The following is a 17,385-nucleotide window of genomic DNA, read 5'->3' as shown; positions in this document are numbered from 1 at the left end:
TTCCACAGAACCATGGGGTACTTTCACCAGCCAGGTGCATGGTATTGAATACAAGGCCCCTTCCACACACGCGAAATACTGCTTTTTCAAACCACTTTCACAATTGTTTGCAAGTGGATTTTGCTATTCTGCACAGCTTCAAAGAGCACTGAAAGCAGTTTGAAAGTGCATTATTCTGCATGTGCGGAATGAGCCCAAGTTAGGAATTTGTAAGAACTCGTGGAGATTGGTGGGGAGGGGGGCTGTCCCCCATAGTCCCAGTGGTGGGATTCAAATGACTTAACAACCGGTTCCGGTGGTGGGATTCAAATAATTTAACAACTGGTTGTTTTGCAAAGCACCATTTTAACAACCCGGTTTCTGCGAAGTGATGGTGCCCGAGACCGGCTGAATCCACCTGTTCATAGGGCAGACCTGGAGCATTATACGGCCAGCGGGCCACATCCGGCCAGCCCATGGGATGACTGACTATGGCCCCACTGCGTGCTGGGGGGGGCGAGAGCCTTTGAAAGCCAGCATGAGAAGCCGGTTGCCTTCTTCCTATGCCTTTCCTCACCCTCGTAGCCCCTGCAGCTTCTCCTTCCCCCACTGTTACCCCCAAGAGCAACAAGCAGTCTACCTTTTTCTCCCGGGCAGGAGCGGGGCAATGAAAGACGGGAGGCAGAAGGGTCTAGTGCTCAAGTGTTTCTTGAAATAGACTGCATCTTTTGTGGCAATCAAGAGAGAGAGAGAGAGATCTCTAACAAAAGAAGTCAGGTCCTTTCATGGAAAAAAATATACATTGACACCTAGAAGCATACATTACAAGAGCTGGCATCACCGAGAGGGAACACCCATAAGTCTTCCCATCCATCTGGTGCTCCCCGCTTCCTCCAACAAATGCATTCTTCAAAAAAACAAAGTTGGTAGTTTGCTCCTCTGTTATCCTGTGGGAGGTGTTTGGTCTTTTTAGGGAGATGCAGGGCAGCCTTGAAAGCAGCCGGGTGAAACGACGTCATCTCATTTTCAAGAAGGAAATTAAAAACAGTAACATCAAAGCTTAATATTTTTAGCAATAAAATCCTTTTCCTTGCATACAAAATCTACATGGCTAAATATTTTTAAAAATAATGATTAAAGGCCTCAGCCCTAAATGCTGGCGTTGTGGAGATCAAGAGGCATATTATAGCCATATGTGGATGGAATGTCTTAAGTAGAAAAGGTTTTTTTTGGAATAACTAATGATGTTATATATCGAGGAAACTGGTGGGAATTAATATGTGGGATAAATAATGATGTAATGTTCATGGAACGTAATGGAGGATAGAGGTAGATAAAATGTAGCTATATGTATAATAATGATCAAAGCAGCACACATGCAGCTCAATAGCTTTTAGGCCAGGAAAGAAAAGAAAAAATGGACAATCCAGAATATGGTTGGGGCATACATCCTAGGAACAAATGACACTGGACATTTCCGATATAATAACAAAAAAATAAGCTGTGGCAAAGATAAACAGAAGGCGAAATCTTGAAGATATGGACCATATCACGAGGACTGGATGAAAGGCTGGAGTCAATGAGGGGAGAAATGGGTAGAAAAGACTACAAAGAGAATGAACTTACTGCTGTTTGTTTATTGAAACTAGAGAAATACAGGGGGGAGGGAGAAAAAGGAGAAAATGTATTGTTTGAAAACAAATGAAGAAAAGCATCAATATAAAATGTAATATTCAAACGATACAATAAAAAAAATTAAAAAATATATGTTTTAAAATAACAACTAAAACTCAAATATAAAATGGCTGGTTACAATAGCAAATATATTGAGATAGATGTATGTAACCTGAATCCTATTTCTAATTACCGACTACCCTTTGAAACCCTAATTTACAACTTGCATCTGGTTCCAAAGTTGCTCATCCAGCCGGCACAGTTGCCTTCAACTCTTACTCAGGAGTTGTCTGCTTATGAAGTGGCCGAAACATACCAGTGAGCCTTGGTGGACGTGCTGGGGGGGGTGCTCCACAGGGCCCACTCTGCAGGCAGAAACAAAACCGGTCAAGCTCATTAAAACCAGAACTGTGCAAAGAGCAGCATCCCAGGGGCGTCTTACGGAATTATCTTGGCCCCAGAGGGCGCTGTGGCCAGCCTCCCACTTCCCATTTTCGTGCGCATGCGTGGAGCGAACAGCGAGGGCGACAGTTTAGAATGGAAAAGGCTCTCCCGTCTCCTCCAATCCCAAATCAGCTCGCTGGCTTCCGAGACCGCCGCCCCTAGGCCCGCGCATGCGCAGTGGTCCAACCGCTTCTCAGCGGCGAGGAACTAGGAACGCCGCGCCGCGGCCGTTATTCTCTTTGTGGCTGAACCGCCTCCTTTTGTGCCGCCAAAATGCCGCGGATTATGATTAAAGGAGGCGTGTGGCGCAACACAGAAGTAAGTAGCGCGGCCCTTTCCCTCTGCTTTCCCCGCTGGCTTTTCTCTGTCCCTCCCGGAGATTTCTCGCTGCACTTCAAGTGAGAGACCCGCTGATGCGCGCATGCGCCGGGGAGTAGAAAGCTTATTGGTATTCATGGCGCATGCGTACGAGTCTACCCTCGCGCTAAATGGGGCTTTGTGCTGATAATGTTAAGAAAGCAATAATGCTAGGACTGAAAAGGCTGTGTTGTTTTATTAATTAAACAACATTCAATAATAAAAATATTAATTGTTATTTTGTTATTATTTAATTTTGTTTATTGTCACAGTTGCCAGTTCTTTACCTGGTCGTTGGCCTTTCATTACTGTTATGTGCTAGCCCTGGAAGTGCCAGATCCTGGATCTCTTTAAGTTTGGGGAGGGACTATAGTTCAGTGGAAGAGCCTCTGCATTGCATACAAAAGGTTGCAATTGTATTGTCAAAAGGTTCTAATGTACAATTGCAACTTTTTGCATGAAATGCATTGGAACCTTTTGACAATACAATTGTAACCTTTTGCATGAAATACATCGGAACCATTTGACAATACATTGTCAAGAGACTTTCCTGACAGGATCGGCTGGCTGTTGGCCGGTTCTGATTGGGTCTGTCGCGTGCAGTGGTTTCGCCCTAACTTTTTGCCGGCATCTTTAGAGGCATCTTGACCACATTCACATTTTATGGGAGAAAGGACATGTGTGCTCAAGCGATACTGATCACAGAGCTTTAGATCAAATGGCTGTTGTAGATTTTCTGGACTGTGGGGTCATGATCTGGTAGTTTTTGCTTCTGACGTTTCCCTCTCATCTGTGACTGGAGCCTTCAGAGGCATGTCATGGTAAGATGCGTTTCTCTCCTTGGAATGGTGCATTCTTTGTAAACACATATTGGTGTGATGCAATCCTCTGAAGATGCCAGCTATTGGTGTGGGTGAAACATTAGGAGCAAAAACTACCAGACCATGGCCACACAACCTGGAAAACCCACAACATCCATTTGAACAGATCCTCTGAAAATGCCAGCCACAGATGCAGGTGAAACGTTAGGAGAAAATGCTACTGGAACACGGCCATACAGCCTGGAAAACCCACAACCTCCTTGTGATCTAAAGCTATCTGTGCTCAGAGAACAGATTATAGTTTGAGTGTGTCATTTCCCTCATAAAATGCGAACATGGTCAAGATGTCTCTGAAGATGTCTATTAAAAGCATCTGCCAGTAGGTGATGTAAAGGATTTCTACCTTGAGAGCCACTGCCCATCTGAATGGATATTACCAATCTTGACAGGTTCAACGTCTGATTCCGTCGCAGGGGAGCATCATGTGTGTTAGCTGCCAGCTCAACCTGGGAGCAGTTTCTTGTGGCTAATTTTTTCCCCTTATTTAGGCTATTTCTCTTCTACCTTGCTACGTAAAAATGCTCAGGGTGATTTGCAGTAAAGCCGACAACGAGTGGACTGAGAAATATTGATTTTTATCGTTAGGGATGCAGTCTAAAAAAACAACAAGATGCACCAGGGGAAAGGAAGAGAATCGTTTTGTCAGAATGTATACCTTTCAGTTCAGCTGGTCTTGTCTAGTCTGATTTTGCATTTCTAAAAGCAATGGAACTACCACATGACCCTAATTCTTCTGTGCAGTTGCAGAGCTCAGATTTCCTTTCCCCTTTTTCCTCTCTTCATGGGGACAACTGGTAGGTAGCATGAACACAGCTCTTTCTGGCCAGTGGCTGATCTTCCCTTGCTTTTGATGTGTTTCCTGCTGACTGACACCGGAGTAATCTTTTGGTTCCCTTTTCTAGTCTTAGGAGAACTGGCTGACAAAGATGGCCTGTGGTGTTCCTGTGTGATATTATGCTTTGCAGTAAGCCAGAGTTGGATTGTGAGGAACCCTTTTATCAGTGGTTAAGTTCTGAAAAATCATTTTTTGCTGACGATGCTGTCAGTGGTAGCATAGAAGAAGAAGAGGAGGAGGAGGAGGAGGAGGAGGAGGAGGAGGATTTATATCCCCCATTTCTCTCTTGTAAGGAGATTCAAAGGGGATGACAATCTCTTTCCCCTTCCTCCCCCTCCAACAACAAACACCCTGTGAGGTAGGTGGGGCTGAGAGAGCTCTGAAGAACTTTGACTTGCCCAAGGTCACCATCTGGCATGTGTGGGAGTGCACAAGCTAATCTGGTTCCCCAGATAAGCCTCCACAGCTCAAGTTGGCAGAGCAGGGCATCAAACCTGGTTCTCCAGATTAGAGTGCACCTGCTCTTAACCACTACACCACATACCCAAATAGCCTTTTCAACCCTAGCACTTGACTGGAGAGGGAGGGCTACTAACTGTATTGTAGGGTGTGATGAAATTTGTTATGCAGCCTGTGTGACCTGGGGTTGTTTTTACAAGTGTCAGCAGAAAGGCTTCCTTGACATCTTTTATTTGCGTGTGTGTAAAGTGCAGTCATGTCACAGCTTACTTAGGGTGACCCAGTAGGACTTTCAGTGTAAGAGCTGGCTTGCCATTGCCTTCCTCTGCATAATTTTTACTACTCAATTACTGTATACTCACATAATTACACCATTTTTGGGATGAAGAGAGTTGCCTGTGGCGTTTCACAATTCTGGCGAAAAGTTGCCTTGAATAACTTCAAAACCTTCTTTTGATTTTTTTTTAGGATGAAATTCTTAAAGCAGCTGTGATGAAATATGGCAAAAACCAGTGGTCTCGTATTGCTTCCCTGTTGCACAGGAAATCAGCAAAGCAGTGCAAAGCCCGATGGTAGGTAATCAAATGTTGTGTCTGGGGGAAACGGGATGCATTATTAGAAGGAACTTCAGAACTGTTCATCCAGTAAAAATGGGTGAAGCAACTAAGGCTCTGTTTAGAAGGGAGAAGTCCCCCTCATTCAAAGAAAAGCAAAATCCTGAGTTGAGTAAGAAGATGTGCAGGTAATTCTTCCGACGGGAGAAAAGTTTCACGCAAAATGTGTGAGGAGTGCAGGTGAGAAATTGTTTCAGTGTCGCTTTGATGGTCTGCAGTAGACCAACTAGCTTTGAGTTCAGTAGCCCTGGGGAGTGCAATCTGGGGCGAAGGGGGCATTTGTTCTGCTGGGGGTTTTGCTGCGCCACAGACAGCAAACTGAAAATGTCACTGCCTCTCCCCTGAGAAAGTGGGCTCTCAACACAGTGGACTGTGCTGCTGATTTTACGTCAGCAAATGGGTTTATTTCCCTGACTGAGAGGGTTGAGGAAGCTTCCCTGTATATTTGGGTGCTGTGTGGTTTCCGGGCTGCATGGCCGTGTTCTAGCATTAAGCTCCTGGCCGTTAGCCTGCCATCTGTGGCTGGCATGCTTCAGAGGATCCTCTGAAGATGCCAGCCACAGGCTCTGGCAGCATCAGAAGAAAATACTGCTAAGAACATTAACAATAACTCGAAATCTACAACACAAGCCTAATTCGACCGTGAAAACCCAGCCGACAATACTTCCCTGTATATGTTATTTAAAATCAGTTTTTTACTATTGTTGTACTGTTGTCTATGCCAATAAAGGGTTGCTTGCTTGATTTACTTATGAGATGTATAGCCCACCCTCCCCCAGCGAGGTGGGCTTAGGGCAGCTCACAACAGTCAATTCAACAATAATGAAATTGCACTATACAGTTGATCCCAAATAATCCCAACTGCTTAATTTCAGTTTCTCGGGACCCCAAAATCAATAGGTAGTGAAAACCAATCTGAGGGAAGGACCAAATCAAAGAGAGGATTGCAGGTGGATTCCTAAAAGAAAATTCACCAGTTAAGGGAAAAAACCTCCGTTTTGTCATACCTGATGAAGGTCTGCAGTCTGGCTGGACCCCAGCATAAAGAAGACCGAGTGGTCCCGGGAAGAGGAAGAGAAGCTGCTGCATCTGGCCAAACTTATGCCAACCCAGTGGAGGACCATTGCGCCCATCATTGGAAGAACAGCTGCCCAGTGCTTGGAGCACTACGAATTTCTTCTGTAAGTAGTTCCGTTCTGTACCAAACAGCTCCGCTTGTTCCGTGTTGTTCTGTGGGGCTTTTCCAATTACAGCAGCAAGAATTTTTTTAAAGAAAGCATTGGGGTCAGTTGCGAGCCTGTTGACTCTGCCTGTGGGTCTCCTCAGAGCGTCCATCTTCTGGAGAGAAGGTTACAAGTGATAGTGCGCTTTCTGAGAACACGTGCCATTGGTGGGGCTTTGTTCACAGTGCTATGTTCCTCTTAGCATTGATTTAATGTGATCTTTTTTGCATAACTATTACTGCAGTCCCTTGATCTGTCGTCTTTTCAGGGATAAAGCCGCTCAGAGAGACAATGAAGAAGAAACGGCTGATGATCCTCGGAAACTTAAACCTGGAGAAATTGATCCAAACCCGGAAACCAAGCCAGCCAGGCCAGATCCGATTGATATGGATGAGGGTATGTTAGAGAAAATGTTGTCAGCAAACACGCACAGGTAGGAGACCGCTTTGGAGGTCCAGGCTCTTGCCACTGGCAGTAAATAACCGCACGGACGTGGCTGGTTCCAAAATAAACAGGAAGGCATTTATGTCCTTTTTTTCCAAAGTATACCACACACAGAGGAGCCAAAGCGTCTCTCTCACGCCCATACACACACACAGTTGTTTCTTCCCTCCACCTTTATTTGGACTTCTAGGAAAACCTCTGGGCCAGCCAATCCCTGCATCTGAATGAGAAGCAACCCTAAAACACCCTGGGAGAACAGTCCACTTTATCTTGTGACCTTGCTGACTCCGAGGCTTAGACCACAATTTGTAATACTGAAACCTTCAGTATTTTAACAAATGTTTTGTGAAGTTGTCTCACTTCCTCCTTTTTTACCTGATGGCCTTCTTTTCTTGTGTGCCCTGCAAGTTCACATTAGTCATTATCCAGCTTTTTGTGTTTTGTTTCTTTATTCAGTGAAGGACACATTACTGTTATTCCCATAAGAGGTACTGAATGTTTTCCTTCTTAATTCACCATTGCCCAATAGCCTATAGCCTTCTCATCTCTCTGATCTGTTATCTCATGCAATCTTTACTTTAGTTTAACAGTGTGTTACCGAAATGATGTTGGAGAAAAAATAGCGATGAAGATGAAGATGGTTCAATGCTAACAAAAGCTGTGGTCCTCAGTTGGCTTAGAGAACTTATGCCAGTCCGTGTTAACTTGCTAGAATGTTTTGGAAGTCCTAAATTAATAATCTGGGTGGCGAAGTGGTTGATTATACAGTAGATAAATAGATACTTCATGGGGTCGCCGTACGCCAGAAGCAATTTGACTCCACTTAAGATAAACATACGAGAAAGAACTAACCGTTGCAGTTGAAAGCTTAGGAAGGAGTCATCTGTAGAGTCAAATCAGTTTTGAATGTTTTCAGGAGACACAGGACATCTGGAATCTGTGTGACTGCCCCCCCCCCCCCCCGCAGTTTTTAATATTCTTCTGTTGATTGGTTTCCTGCTGTCAATGAGCATGCATTAACTTTTTATATGTTACTTTTTACAGATGAACTAGAAATGCTTTCTGAAGCTCGAGCTCGTTTGGCTAACACTCAGGGAAAGAAAGCCAAAAGGAAAGCAAGAGAGAAGCAGTTGGAAGAAGCTAGGTAGGCATCGCTTCTCTTCATAACATTTCTGCATTTCTTGGCAATTTTGCTATTGGGTTCCAAGTTGAGGTTTCATGGTTCTCAACCTTCTCAAATGTTGTGTAGCTGCACTGCTTTTTTTGGGGACGGGGAGATGTTGGATTGCTCAGCATTGTGGTGCCCCTTGGGAGTACTACCTACAACCCGCTGACTTGGACATAGCACCCAGATGCTATGCAGTCTTCTTGGTTCAGGCGGCCACATTGTATTTCAGCAGATGTCCAAACTCTCCCTTTTCCTCTCTGCTTTCAAAGTGCGGCAAGTTATGATCAGTAACAACTGCAATAAGGCAAAGAAAATGTTGTAAACCTTGGTGCTGCAATGCTATGTGTTTCCTGCCCATCCTTTTATTCTGTTCATTTATTTAAAAAATGGGGTTGGGTCCAAGTCACCAATTGATTTAGAATGAGCCCAAGATTTATCACAAAGCGGATGAATCTTTCACCCCATATTCTTATTGGGTTGGGCAGTAAAACTGATGGGGTAGCCTGAATAAAAATGGCTACAGTTTTCAGTGTGGGCATTGTGATTTAACATGACTGTTAGATGCATTTCCTCCAAAAGTGGTCCATATTTAGTAACCGACAAACATTTCATTTTTTCAAAGCTAGAGTCCAATTTGCCTATCCACCTTCTCAGAGGTACCTGGCTGCCACTCCAAGAAAGAGGAGGGAACTCAAGAGCTGCAAGAGTATTAGAGATCAGAAGAAAGAAGAGAGAAAAGAAAAGAGAATCGAAGCCTATAATGCTGAGATCCCATTTGAAAAGAAGCCTGCTTTAGGTTTTTACGACACATCAGAGGAAAACTACCAGGCGCTGGATGCGGACTTCAGGAAGTTACGGCAACAAGACTTAGATGGGGAACTGAGATCGTAAGTTCGCTTTTGATTAAAAAGTGGTGTCCATTTGCGCAGAACACTTGGATGGGTCAGTTCTCCACAAAGTACAGTTTGCTGCATGATAGCCCAGCTATTGTGAATTCTTATTAGAGTTCACAAGAGTCTGTAATCCTGCCGTCCAACTTTTCCAGGCATTACTGGAGAAAAATGTTCTTAAAATCTGTTGCTTGTATACACTGACTATTTGAACTCAGGAGTGGACTGGCCAATGAGAAAGCTTCTACATCCACAGCAGTAATTTAACTCTCAGGTTGGTAGTTTTTGGATCCCCTGCTTCTGCTTCCAGATTCCTTATCATCTTTTCCTCTTAATTTTACTAGCACTAGGGAAAATCCATATTTGTGGCATGTTGAAAATATCCGGCTACCTAGAAGGCAAGCTGTGTTCCCAGCAATTCATTCTTTAAATCAAAGGACGTGTAGTCCAGAGAGAGCTGTTTCCTGCCCAAAGTGTGGTCACCTGGGCTACACCTCCCACAATCCTTTGTTTTAACAGCCCAGTTGTCACCATGCAAGGGAGAAGGTCTTGCCGCACCCGCAGTGCCTCTGGCTGAGGCGGTGAGAGCGGAGCTGTGGGGGAGATGCCTCAGCACACCCACCCAGAACAGGTTGGGACAGAAAGAGAATGAGTGCTGGGGAGGAGACAGAAAGCTGGAGGCAAGGTCCAAGGAGGAGGAGGCAACAGCGAAATGGTCAAAGGTCTGGAGTCCATTACGAAGAGAGGCTTAGGGAGCTGGAGAGGTTTAGTCTGGAGAAGCGAAGGTTATGGGGGGACATGATAGCCATGTTTAAATGTTTGAAGGGGGGTCATGTTGAAGAGGGAACAAGCTTGTTTTTTGCTGCCTCGGAGACTAGGACACAGAGTGATGGGTTCAAGGTGCAGGAAAAGAGATTCCACCTAAACATTAGGAAGAACTTCCCTGGCCCATCCAGGGCTGTTAGACAGTGGGGTGTTCCACTGCCTCAGAGAGTGGTGGAGTCTCTCTTCTTTGGAAGTTTTTAAAGAGAGGCTGGATGATCATATGTCAGGAGTGCTTTGATTGTGTGTTCCTGCATGGCAGGGCATTGAACTTGATGGCCCTTGGGGTCTCTTCCAACTCTGATTCTAAATAATATCTGTATTTGTGTGTGCGCGCATTTTGGTTCTTCAGAATTCGCTGAGGGCCTCCCTAGTTCTCTGATGCCTCCCAAAAGAAAAGGAGCTGTGATGTCGGACTTGATGGCCCTTGGGGTCTCTTCCAACTCGATGATTTTGTGAAGGCCAGCAAGAGAAAGAGAGAGCTGGGACAGTGTTCAGAAAGAAGGAATGGAATCTGTAGCAGGGAGGCAGAAAGAGAAAGAGAGTTGGGGGAGCTGGGCAGAAAGAAAGAGCTGGGGTAAAAGAGCAGAAAGCAAAGGGGTGGCAGAACGGAGAGGGGCAGGCGGAGAAGAACGGTGAGAACAGAAGAAAAAAGGTGCAGGGTCATATCCTCTCTCCGCAGTTATCTTACAGGTCCCACTTGCCAGAGCCCGTTGTATTTTTTTCACACCACAGGCTTTACTGCTAGTGTGAGAATATTTTACATGTAGGTTATTGCTGAATTTTCTTGAACTTCTAGATGCTAATAATGGGTTTTCATGTGAAATTTTCAGTCGTAGGACTGGCTGTGTGACAAAACTTCCATTCAGAGTGACCCTATTTTCTATCTTTGTGAACCCCCACCCCTGCTCTATACTTAACTCATCTGAAGTTTTCAAAGTCTTGAATCAGACTCTGCTGTGCCATCATATCTGAAAGCAAGTGTCAAGGGAGTTGGAGGTGTCATCTCCCCCCGCCCCCCACTTTCCACAAACCAACTCCAGTTTCTCTAGTGGTATTTCCATTCCTTCAGGGTATCTTTATTCGGTTGTCGTGACCAATCAGAATTCGAGTCAGTGATTCCAAAAACAGGAACCCTCCATTCATGCCCCATGTGGGTAGAAGGGAACAATACAACCATGACGAAGAAACTGGCTTGTGCCTCTCACAGAAATAGACTCCTGTGACGTTTGGTAGGGTAAACTGGCTTGAACGTGTATCCTCCAGGTGCTCAAAAATGTGGCTTTGATAGAACAGTGCCTTCAGATGCTGTTGAATCTTGTATGTAAGGAAAAGGCGGAAGGTACCATTCAAATGAACAGCGTTCTGACGTGTTTTATTGTGATTTGTACTTGATAACATTTGGTAACATCCTAAACAATAAAACGCTAAGAAATGGAATGTCCTGACGACAAACCTTCCACCAGTGGGACAGCAGGACTCATGAAGTCTCCCATTGGTTCAGGGGTCACTGTCAGGACATTCGAGTTCTTCCAGGCCTGTGGAGCAGCGGTGCCTTGGCACCGCTTTTCACTGAACCTCCAAGCCAGCCTCAAAGCCAACCTGGGCTGCAGGGAACAGCTGATCTGTGACACCCAGCCCCTGGCCCCTCCTTCCCAAGCTTGGCGGCAGCCAGACCACCCCTCCCTCCTTCCCCTTTCCTAGAAAGCAGCATCCAGGCCATGAGGCCCAGCAGACTCCTCACCTTCCCCTCCTGCCCCCACCCCAAGCAGCAAAAGCCCATTGCAGCGGGGTGTGTGTGTTTTCTAGAGCCCATTGCAACCCCCCCCCCCCCCCCGCCCCGGGGCTTTTGCTGCTGGTAAGACACAAAAGGTACTATTGTGACCATTTCTTTTCCTGTACCTCCTCTCCCACCCACCCCCTTTTCTGTTTCCAAAGTTACAGTATTATATGGGAAAAGAGGAAGAATGCAAGAGGAATAATATTTCTGTTGGTGTAAAAAAAACCCTATGTTTTGGCTTAATATTTTATCTTGCATCCTGATCTGGATAGCCCCAGGGTCGTCTGACCTTGGCAAATCTCAGCAGCTAAGCAGGGTCAGCCCTGGTTAGTAGTTGGGTGAGAGACGACCAAGCAAGTCCAGGGTTGCTTTGCAGAGGCAAACAGTGGCAAACCACCTCTGAATATCAATCGATCAATCAGTCATAACCCTTATTGACATAAAGAAGAAAAAAACCTATATACATGCAGGGCTCAGTTTGATGATAAATAGTAATCAAGTAGACAGTTTTTAAATTATCAGATAAACCAGGTCTGTTAACCAATAGCAGATTCAACAAATTGGTTCTTAACAGTCGTATAAAATAGGCAACACAACAACATATGGTGAACAGTTTCCGTGAACTTCACAGCACATGCGCATACCCTTTTGGCAAGAAGGATTTGTTGGAACTTCCCTGATAAAATTGCAGAAGGATGTGCGTTACATCTGGCAAAGGAACGGGTCCTGCGATGTTTAGGAAGAGTTAATTGGACTAAATACGAGACCACCTGGGATGTTTTAAAAGGACTTTCGAGTTGTAAAGGCGAACAAGATCTGGCGAAACGGCTAAGAAGGTTCGCAAAACTCTTGATCTAGTACAGTGTTGGCGAACCTTTGGCACTCCAGATGTTATGGACTACAATTCCATCAGCCCCTGCCAGCATGGCCAGTGTATGCTGGCAGGAGCTATTAATGAACTAAACATTTGGAGTGCCAAAGGTTCGCCACCACGGATCTAGTAGCCTTTGTTGTAGGACTCAGAAAATTTCTTTGGGAGGTAGCATAGCTGAGGACTCCAAAGAGAAGCCTGAAGTGGATATCTTTTGTTTTATTAGAGCCCCCAGCCTGGAGGAATACCTCTGGATGTCTCTTGCCGCTAGTCACCTGTGACTTGATGGCACAAAAAATTAGCTTACAAATTGCACAACCTCAAATAACCCCATGATTATGTGGCTTTTCTTTGTAAGTCCACCAGATCATCGGATGAGCTCAGCGGTGTCGCAGTAAAATCTGTCCTTTTTCTAAAGCATGTGATTTTTTTCTGCCAGTGACCAAAACGTTACTTTTTTTAGCTAGTTGTGGCCTCTTTCTTTTTTACTAGGGAAAAGGAAGGGAGAGAGCGGAAGAAAGACAAGCAGCAGCTAAAACGGAAAAAGGAATCCGATTTGCCTTCAGCCATACTTCAGACCAGTGGCGTGTCAGAGTTCACCAAAAAAAGAAGCAAACTGGTGCTTCCAGCCCCTCAGGTATGTGGCTTTTGTTGTTGTTGTTTCCGGATGGTAGGTAGCCAGTGAAAATTAAGCGACTTTTGTGTTGCAGCCACTGCAGACGATAACGTTTTGCCCACAGGAAGAAAAAGTTGAAGTGACTGTGGTGGGTTTTCTGGGCTGTGCCAGAACAAAGTTCCTCTCAACCTTATTGATGAGCATAGAATGTTGGACAGACCAGCAGAGGACTGTTTATCTGTTAAACAACAATTCCAGGGATGCTTTAGAGCAAACGGCCAGGTTTTTATGCCTGGTCATAAACAAACGATGTTAATTTTTGTTCTGGTGGGTTTTCCAAGCTGTGTGGCCGTGGTCTGGTGGATCTTGTTCCTAACGTTTCACCTGCATCTGTGGCTGGCATCTTCAGTGTGTAACAGACTTCCCTCTGTGATACACCTCTGGAAGATACCAACCCTAACTTTACAGAACTGTGGCGGAAACATTAGGAACAAGATCCTAGACTACGACCGCACAGTTCGGAAAACTCCACCGTAGAACTAGATTGAAATCCCGACGGCCGTGAAGGCCTTCGACAATCTTAATTTTGTTTTGTGCTTTGTCTTTTAATTTTTGTCTTTTATTTTAAATCTTTGTGGTATGCCATTAAAGGTTATCTGTATCTATCACTGTCCCGTGATTCCTTAGGAATCTGACCGTACACCATGCTGTGAGTGTCTCTTCTTTTTTAAGATTTCAGATACGGAACTTGAGGAAGTGGTGAAAGTTGGCCAGGCGAGCGAGATTGCGCGTCAGACCGCAGAGGAGTCTGGGATCATGAACTCTGCCTCCAGCACGCTGTTGTCTGAATACAATGTCACCAACAATAGCATTGCCCTCCGAACGCCCAAAACGCCAGCAGCCCAGGACAGGATCCTGCAGGTGAAGCCATTTTTAAATCGTGGACATTCAGGGGGCAGTGGCACAGATCGTTTTCCTCAGCCGCCTGCTCGGTCAGTGTTCTGTGGGCGCAGGCTGCAGGAGGCCAGCACAGTGAGAGCGTGCCCCTCACCCTGATGTGCCTGGAGCGTAGCCTGGGTGAAAGTGGCACTGCCTTGTGACTTGCTTGGATCAAAAACAACAGAGAGGGAGTCTGTTGGGAGGAAGGGCTGAGAAGAAAGCTTAGGCAGAACTTAGCCTATAGGGCCATGGTGGTGAACCTTTGGCACTCCAGATGTTGTGGACTACAATTCCCATCAGCCCCTGCCAGCATAGCCAATTGGCCATGCTGGTAGGGGCTGATGGGAATTGTAGTCCATAACATCTGGAGTGCCAAAGGTTTGCCACCACTTTTACTACTTACTAGGGAGGCTATCGCGTCCGAAGGGCCTGCTTTCTGTGGGTTATACTCTGTGTGAATTTTTCTGCTTGCTAGCTCGCAGTCTGCCAGGTGCGCTATCTGCTTTCTGCTTTTCCTGGCACGGGCCTCTTGAAGGCCACGTTCTCAAAAGTAATTCTTGCTCGCTGTCTGGATGGGAGGGGAAAGGGGAAAGAATGCTCATATGATTAACAGCTGTGCCAAAACTGGCAGAGCTGCCTTGAAACTGTTCCTGACCTGACTTGTGCCTGCAATAATGAAACCTTTGTGATCCTACAAGTGTCTTCATTGTCTGGTCAAGGGGGTCTTGAGAGGCTGCGAAGACCCTCCCCTCTACTCAGAAAAGGCGGACCGACCCTATCCATACCACCTATTTGTTATTCAGGCAAGCACAGTTTCAAGGAGGTGGCAGTTCTCCAGCGGGTGCATAGAGGGAGAATTATGGGAGCAGTGGTGGAAGTGTCATATGTAATGGCCCTTGGTTCAACATGACTGAATGGAAGTGGAGCAACATGTTCGCTTCTCATTAAATCTTGGTCTTGGGTGCTTTAGCAGTGTTGGGTTCCTTTTCTGCAAATAGCATTTTGACTTGCCTGCGTCAGGGTCTGTCGGCCTCCCTGCAATATAACCAGACGCCTGGATCCAGAAATCGGTTTATTGCACAGGAACACTGCGAACAGAGTTCAAGCAAATCTTTACAGTGCACATCTCCTGGTTAACATCTCTTTCCCAAACACGCCTCGCCATCCCAGTTGGGTGAAATCACTAGAAAACGTTCTCAGCCTCCAAGGCCCAAAGGAAAAATAAAGTTCAGGTGCCTTGAAGGATAGAGAAAGCTGCCGTGTGTCTAAAAGCAGAAGCACAGAGATAACAGCATACAAGCAAGGTTCTCACGGTACCGCCATCTCCTGGCCTACCCTGCAGTTTTGTGACAAGAGCCAGGGCTAATCTCTTGACAGGGAAATCTTAGCCGCCTGTAGGGGTGTCCTTCTCCCTCCCCTTATCAGAGGGTGACTTCTCAGTGAATCTAGAGCTCTTTATCGTTTGACATCAGCCGCAGGGATGACTCTGACATGGATAGCTTTGTTTTTTTGTGCTACACAGGAAGCCCAGAACTTGATGGCTCTTACAAATGTTGACACACCATTGAAAGGTGGCCTGAATACCCCTCTCCATGAGAGCGACTTCTCTGGCGTGACACCTCAGAGACAAGTTGTTCAGACCCCCAACACTGTGCTTTCCACACCTTTCAGGTAAGCCAAGCTACTTGACTGGAAGGGGTGAGGTAGCGCTTGAGCTTCATTGCACTTGCGGTAATGGTTTGCTTGTTGGTTATCCCATGGTGAAAGAAGGGGGGCTTGATCCACCTACCCGCCAGCTGACGATGCTAATGGAGGTGGATCTTTGCCATGTTCCACCCCCACCCTCAACAACCTCTCCTGACTCCAGGAAGTCGATTCCTAGCCTCATGGGAACTGGCTGCACTGAGGAAGTACACCGCCACAGCAGAGCTGCACTTGTGGCATGGCGACTGGCTCGTGGAGAGCACCGAGGCGAGGAGTCATCCCAGGATCTGAGCGACAGACTCCTGGCAGCAGAGCTTGAGAGGGAGTTATTGAGCGAGACATTACACAGGCCGCCAGGCTTCTGAAAGCCTGCAGGCAAATTTTAGCCCTGAGAGTCACACTTTTGAGAGCCAGCGTGATGTCATGGTGAAGAGCTCTAATCTGGAGAACTGAGTTTGATTTCCTGCTCCTCCACATGAAGCCTGCTGGGTGACCTTGGGTTAATCACAGTTCTCTCAGAGCTCTCTCAGCCCCACCTACCTCACAGGGTGCGGAGAGAGGAAGTGGAAGGCGGTTGTAAGCCACTTTGAGACTAATTACAGGAGAGGAAACCAGGGTATAAATCCAAACTCCTACTCCTCCAGTGTTAATGATAATTGTAATTGTAATGATGGTGGTGGAGAGAGGGAGGGAGGGAAAAGGAAGGCCAAAGTTGTACAAATCATTAATTACACAGTTGCTGGTGAGAGCCGGCATGGTGCAGTGATTAAAAGCAGGTGAACTCTAATCTGGAGAACTGGGTTTGATTCCTTGCTCCTCCACATGAAGCCTGCTGGGTGACCTTGGACCATGCACAGTTCTCTCAGAACTCTCCCAGCCCCACCTGCCTCACAAGGTGTCCGTTGTGGGGGAAGGAAAGGAAAAGGTGCTTGTAAGTCACCTTCAAACTATTTTCCGGAGAGAAAGGCGGAGTTATCAATCTTTTCTGCTTTTGTTTAAAACCTAAAAGTAGCCAAGACAAAATCTTCATGCTTTTGTGGGTGGTGTGTAAGTGAGCCCAGTCCTAAAATCATACGAATAGGTCGTTCTAGTAAACATGAGACAGAAATACATAAAATTGAGGGAGTTGGTCCATTCTTAGAAGAAAAAGGTGTTTCATCAAGTATTTACCTCTCGGTCTGTCTCTCGCAAGAAGAAGAAGAAGAGTTGGATTTATATCCCCCCTTTCTCTCCTGTATGTACACTTGCTCTTAACCACTACGCCACTGCTGCTCTCTGCCCCACTGCTGCTCTTTTACAAGCTCCTTGCTCTCCCCACAACAGGCACCCTAAAGTGAGGTAGGTGGGGCTCAGAGAGTTCTGAGAGGACTGTGACTAGCCCAAGGTCACCCAGCAGGAATGTAGGCGTGCAGAAACACATCTTGTTCACCAGATAAGCCTCCGCCACTCAGGTGAAGGAGTGGGGAATCAAACCTGGTACTCCAGATTGGAATCCACCTGTTCTTAACCGCTCTTAATTCATCGCCACCTTCTTCCTGCCCTGGCCAGGCACGCTGGTTCTCGTTAGTCTGCCCTTGCATCACTGACTGCCACCAAAAAAGATCAGCCTTCATTCAGGCAAGACTTGGAACTTTCACAAAAAGCAGAGTACAAGTCTTGGTCATCTACCATTTGCTTTTCTTCTC

General features: G+C 46.0%; 1 protein-coding gene across 2 annotated transcripts in view; it reads left to right on the top strand.

Moving 5' to 3' along the window:
* Window positions 1–2,230: 2,230 nt before the first annotated feature.
* CDC5L (cell division cycle 5 like) overlaps window positions 2,231–17,385 on the top strand; it is a 39,267-nt gene continuing 24,112 nt past the window's right edge. Inside the window, exons 1-9 of one of the 2 annotated variants that reach the window (XM_048502971.1) lie at window positions 2,231–2,415; window positions 5,098–5,201; window positions 6,260–6,424; window positions 6,735–6,862; window positions 7,955–8,054; window positions 8,735–8,965; window positions 12,934–13,078; window positions 13,790–13,978; window positions 15,519–15,667. In XM_048502971.1, coding sequence (XP_048358928.1) covers window positions 2,371–2,415; window positions 5,098–5,201; window positions 6,260–6,424; window positions 6,735–6,862; window positions 7,955–8,054; window positions 8,735–8,965; window positions 12,934–13,078; window positions 13,790–13,978; window positions 15,519–15,667 — 1,256 coding nt within the window. In that variant the 5' untranslated portion in view covers window positions 2,231–2,370. Of the gene's footprint in view, window positions 2,416–5,097; window positions 5,206–6,259; window positions 6,425–6,734; window positions 6,863–7,954; window positions 8,055–8,734; window positions 8,966–12,933; window positions 13,079–13,789; window positions 13,979–15,518; window positions 15,668–17,385 lie in introns of both variants that reach the window. The other variant, XM_048502961.1, reaches the window with a different exon arrangement.

The sequence above is a fragment of the Sphaerodactylus townsendi genome, linkage group LG01, assembly GCF_021028975.2.
Source record: "Sphaerodactylus townsendi isolate TG3544 linkage group LG01, MPM_Stown_v2.3, whole genome shotgun sequence".
Classification (NCBI taxonomy): domain Eukaryota; kingdom Metazoa; phylum Chordata; class Lepidosauria; order Squamata; family Sphaerodactylidae; genus Sphaerodactylus; species Sphaerodactylus townsendi.
Note: the sequence above shows the minus strand (reverse complement) of the source record. Positions and strands in the feature narration are given on the sequence as shown.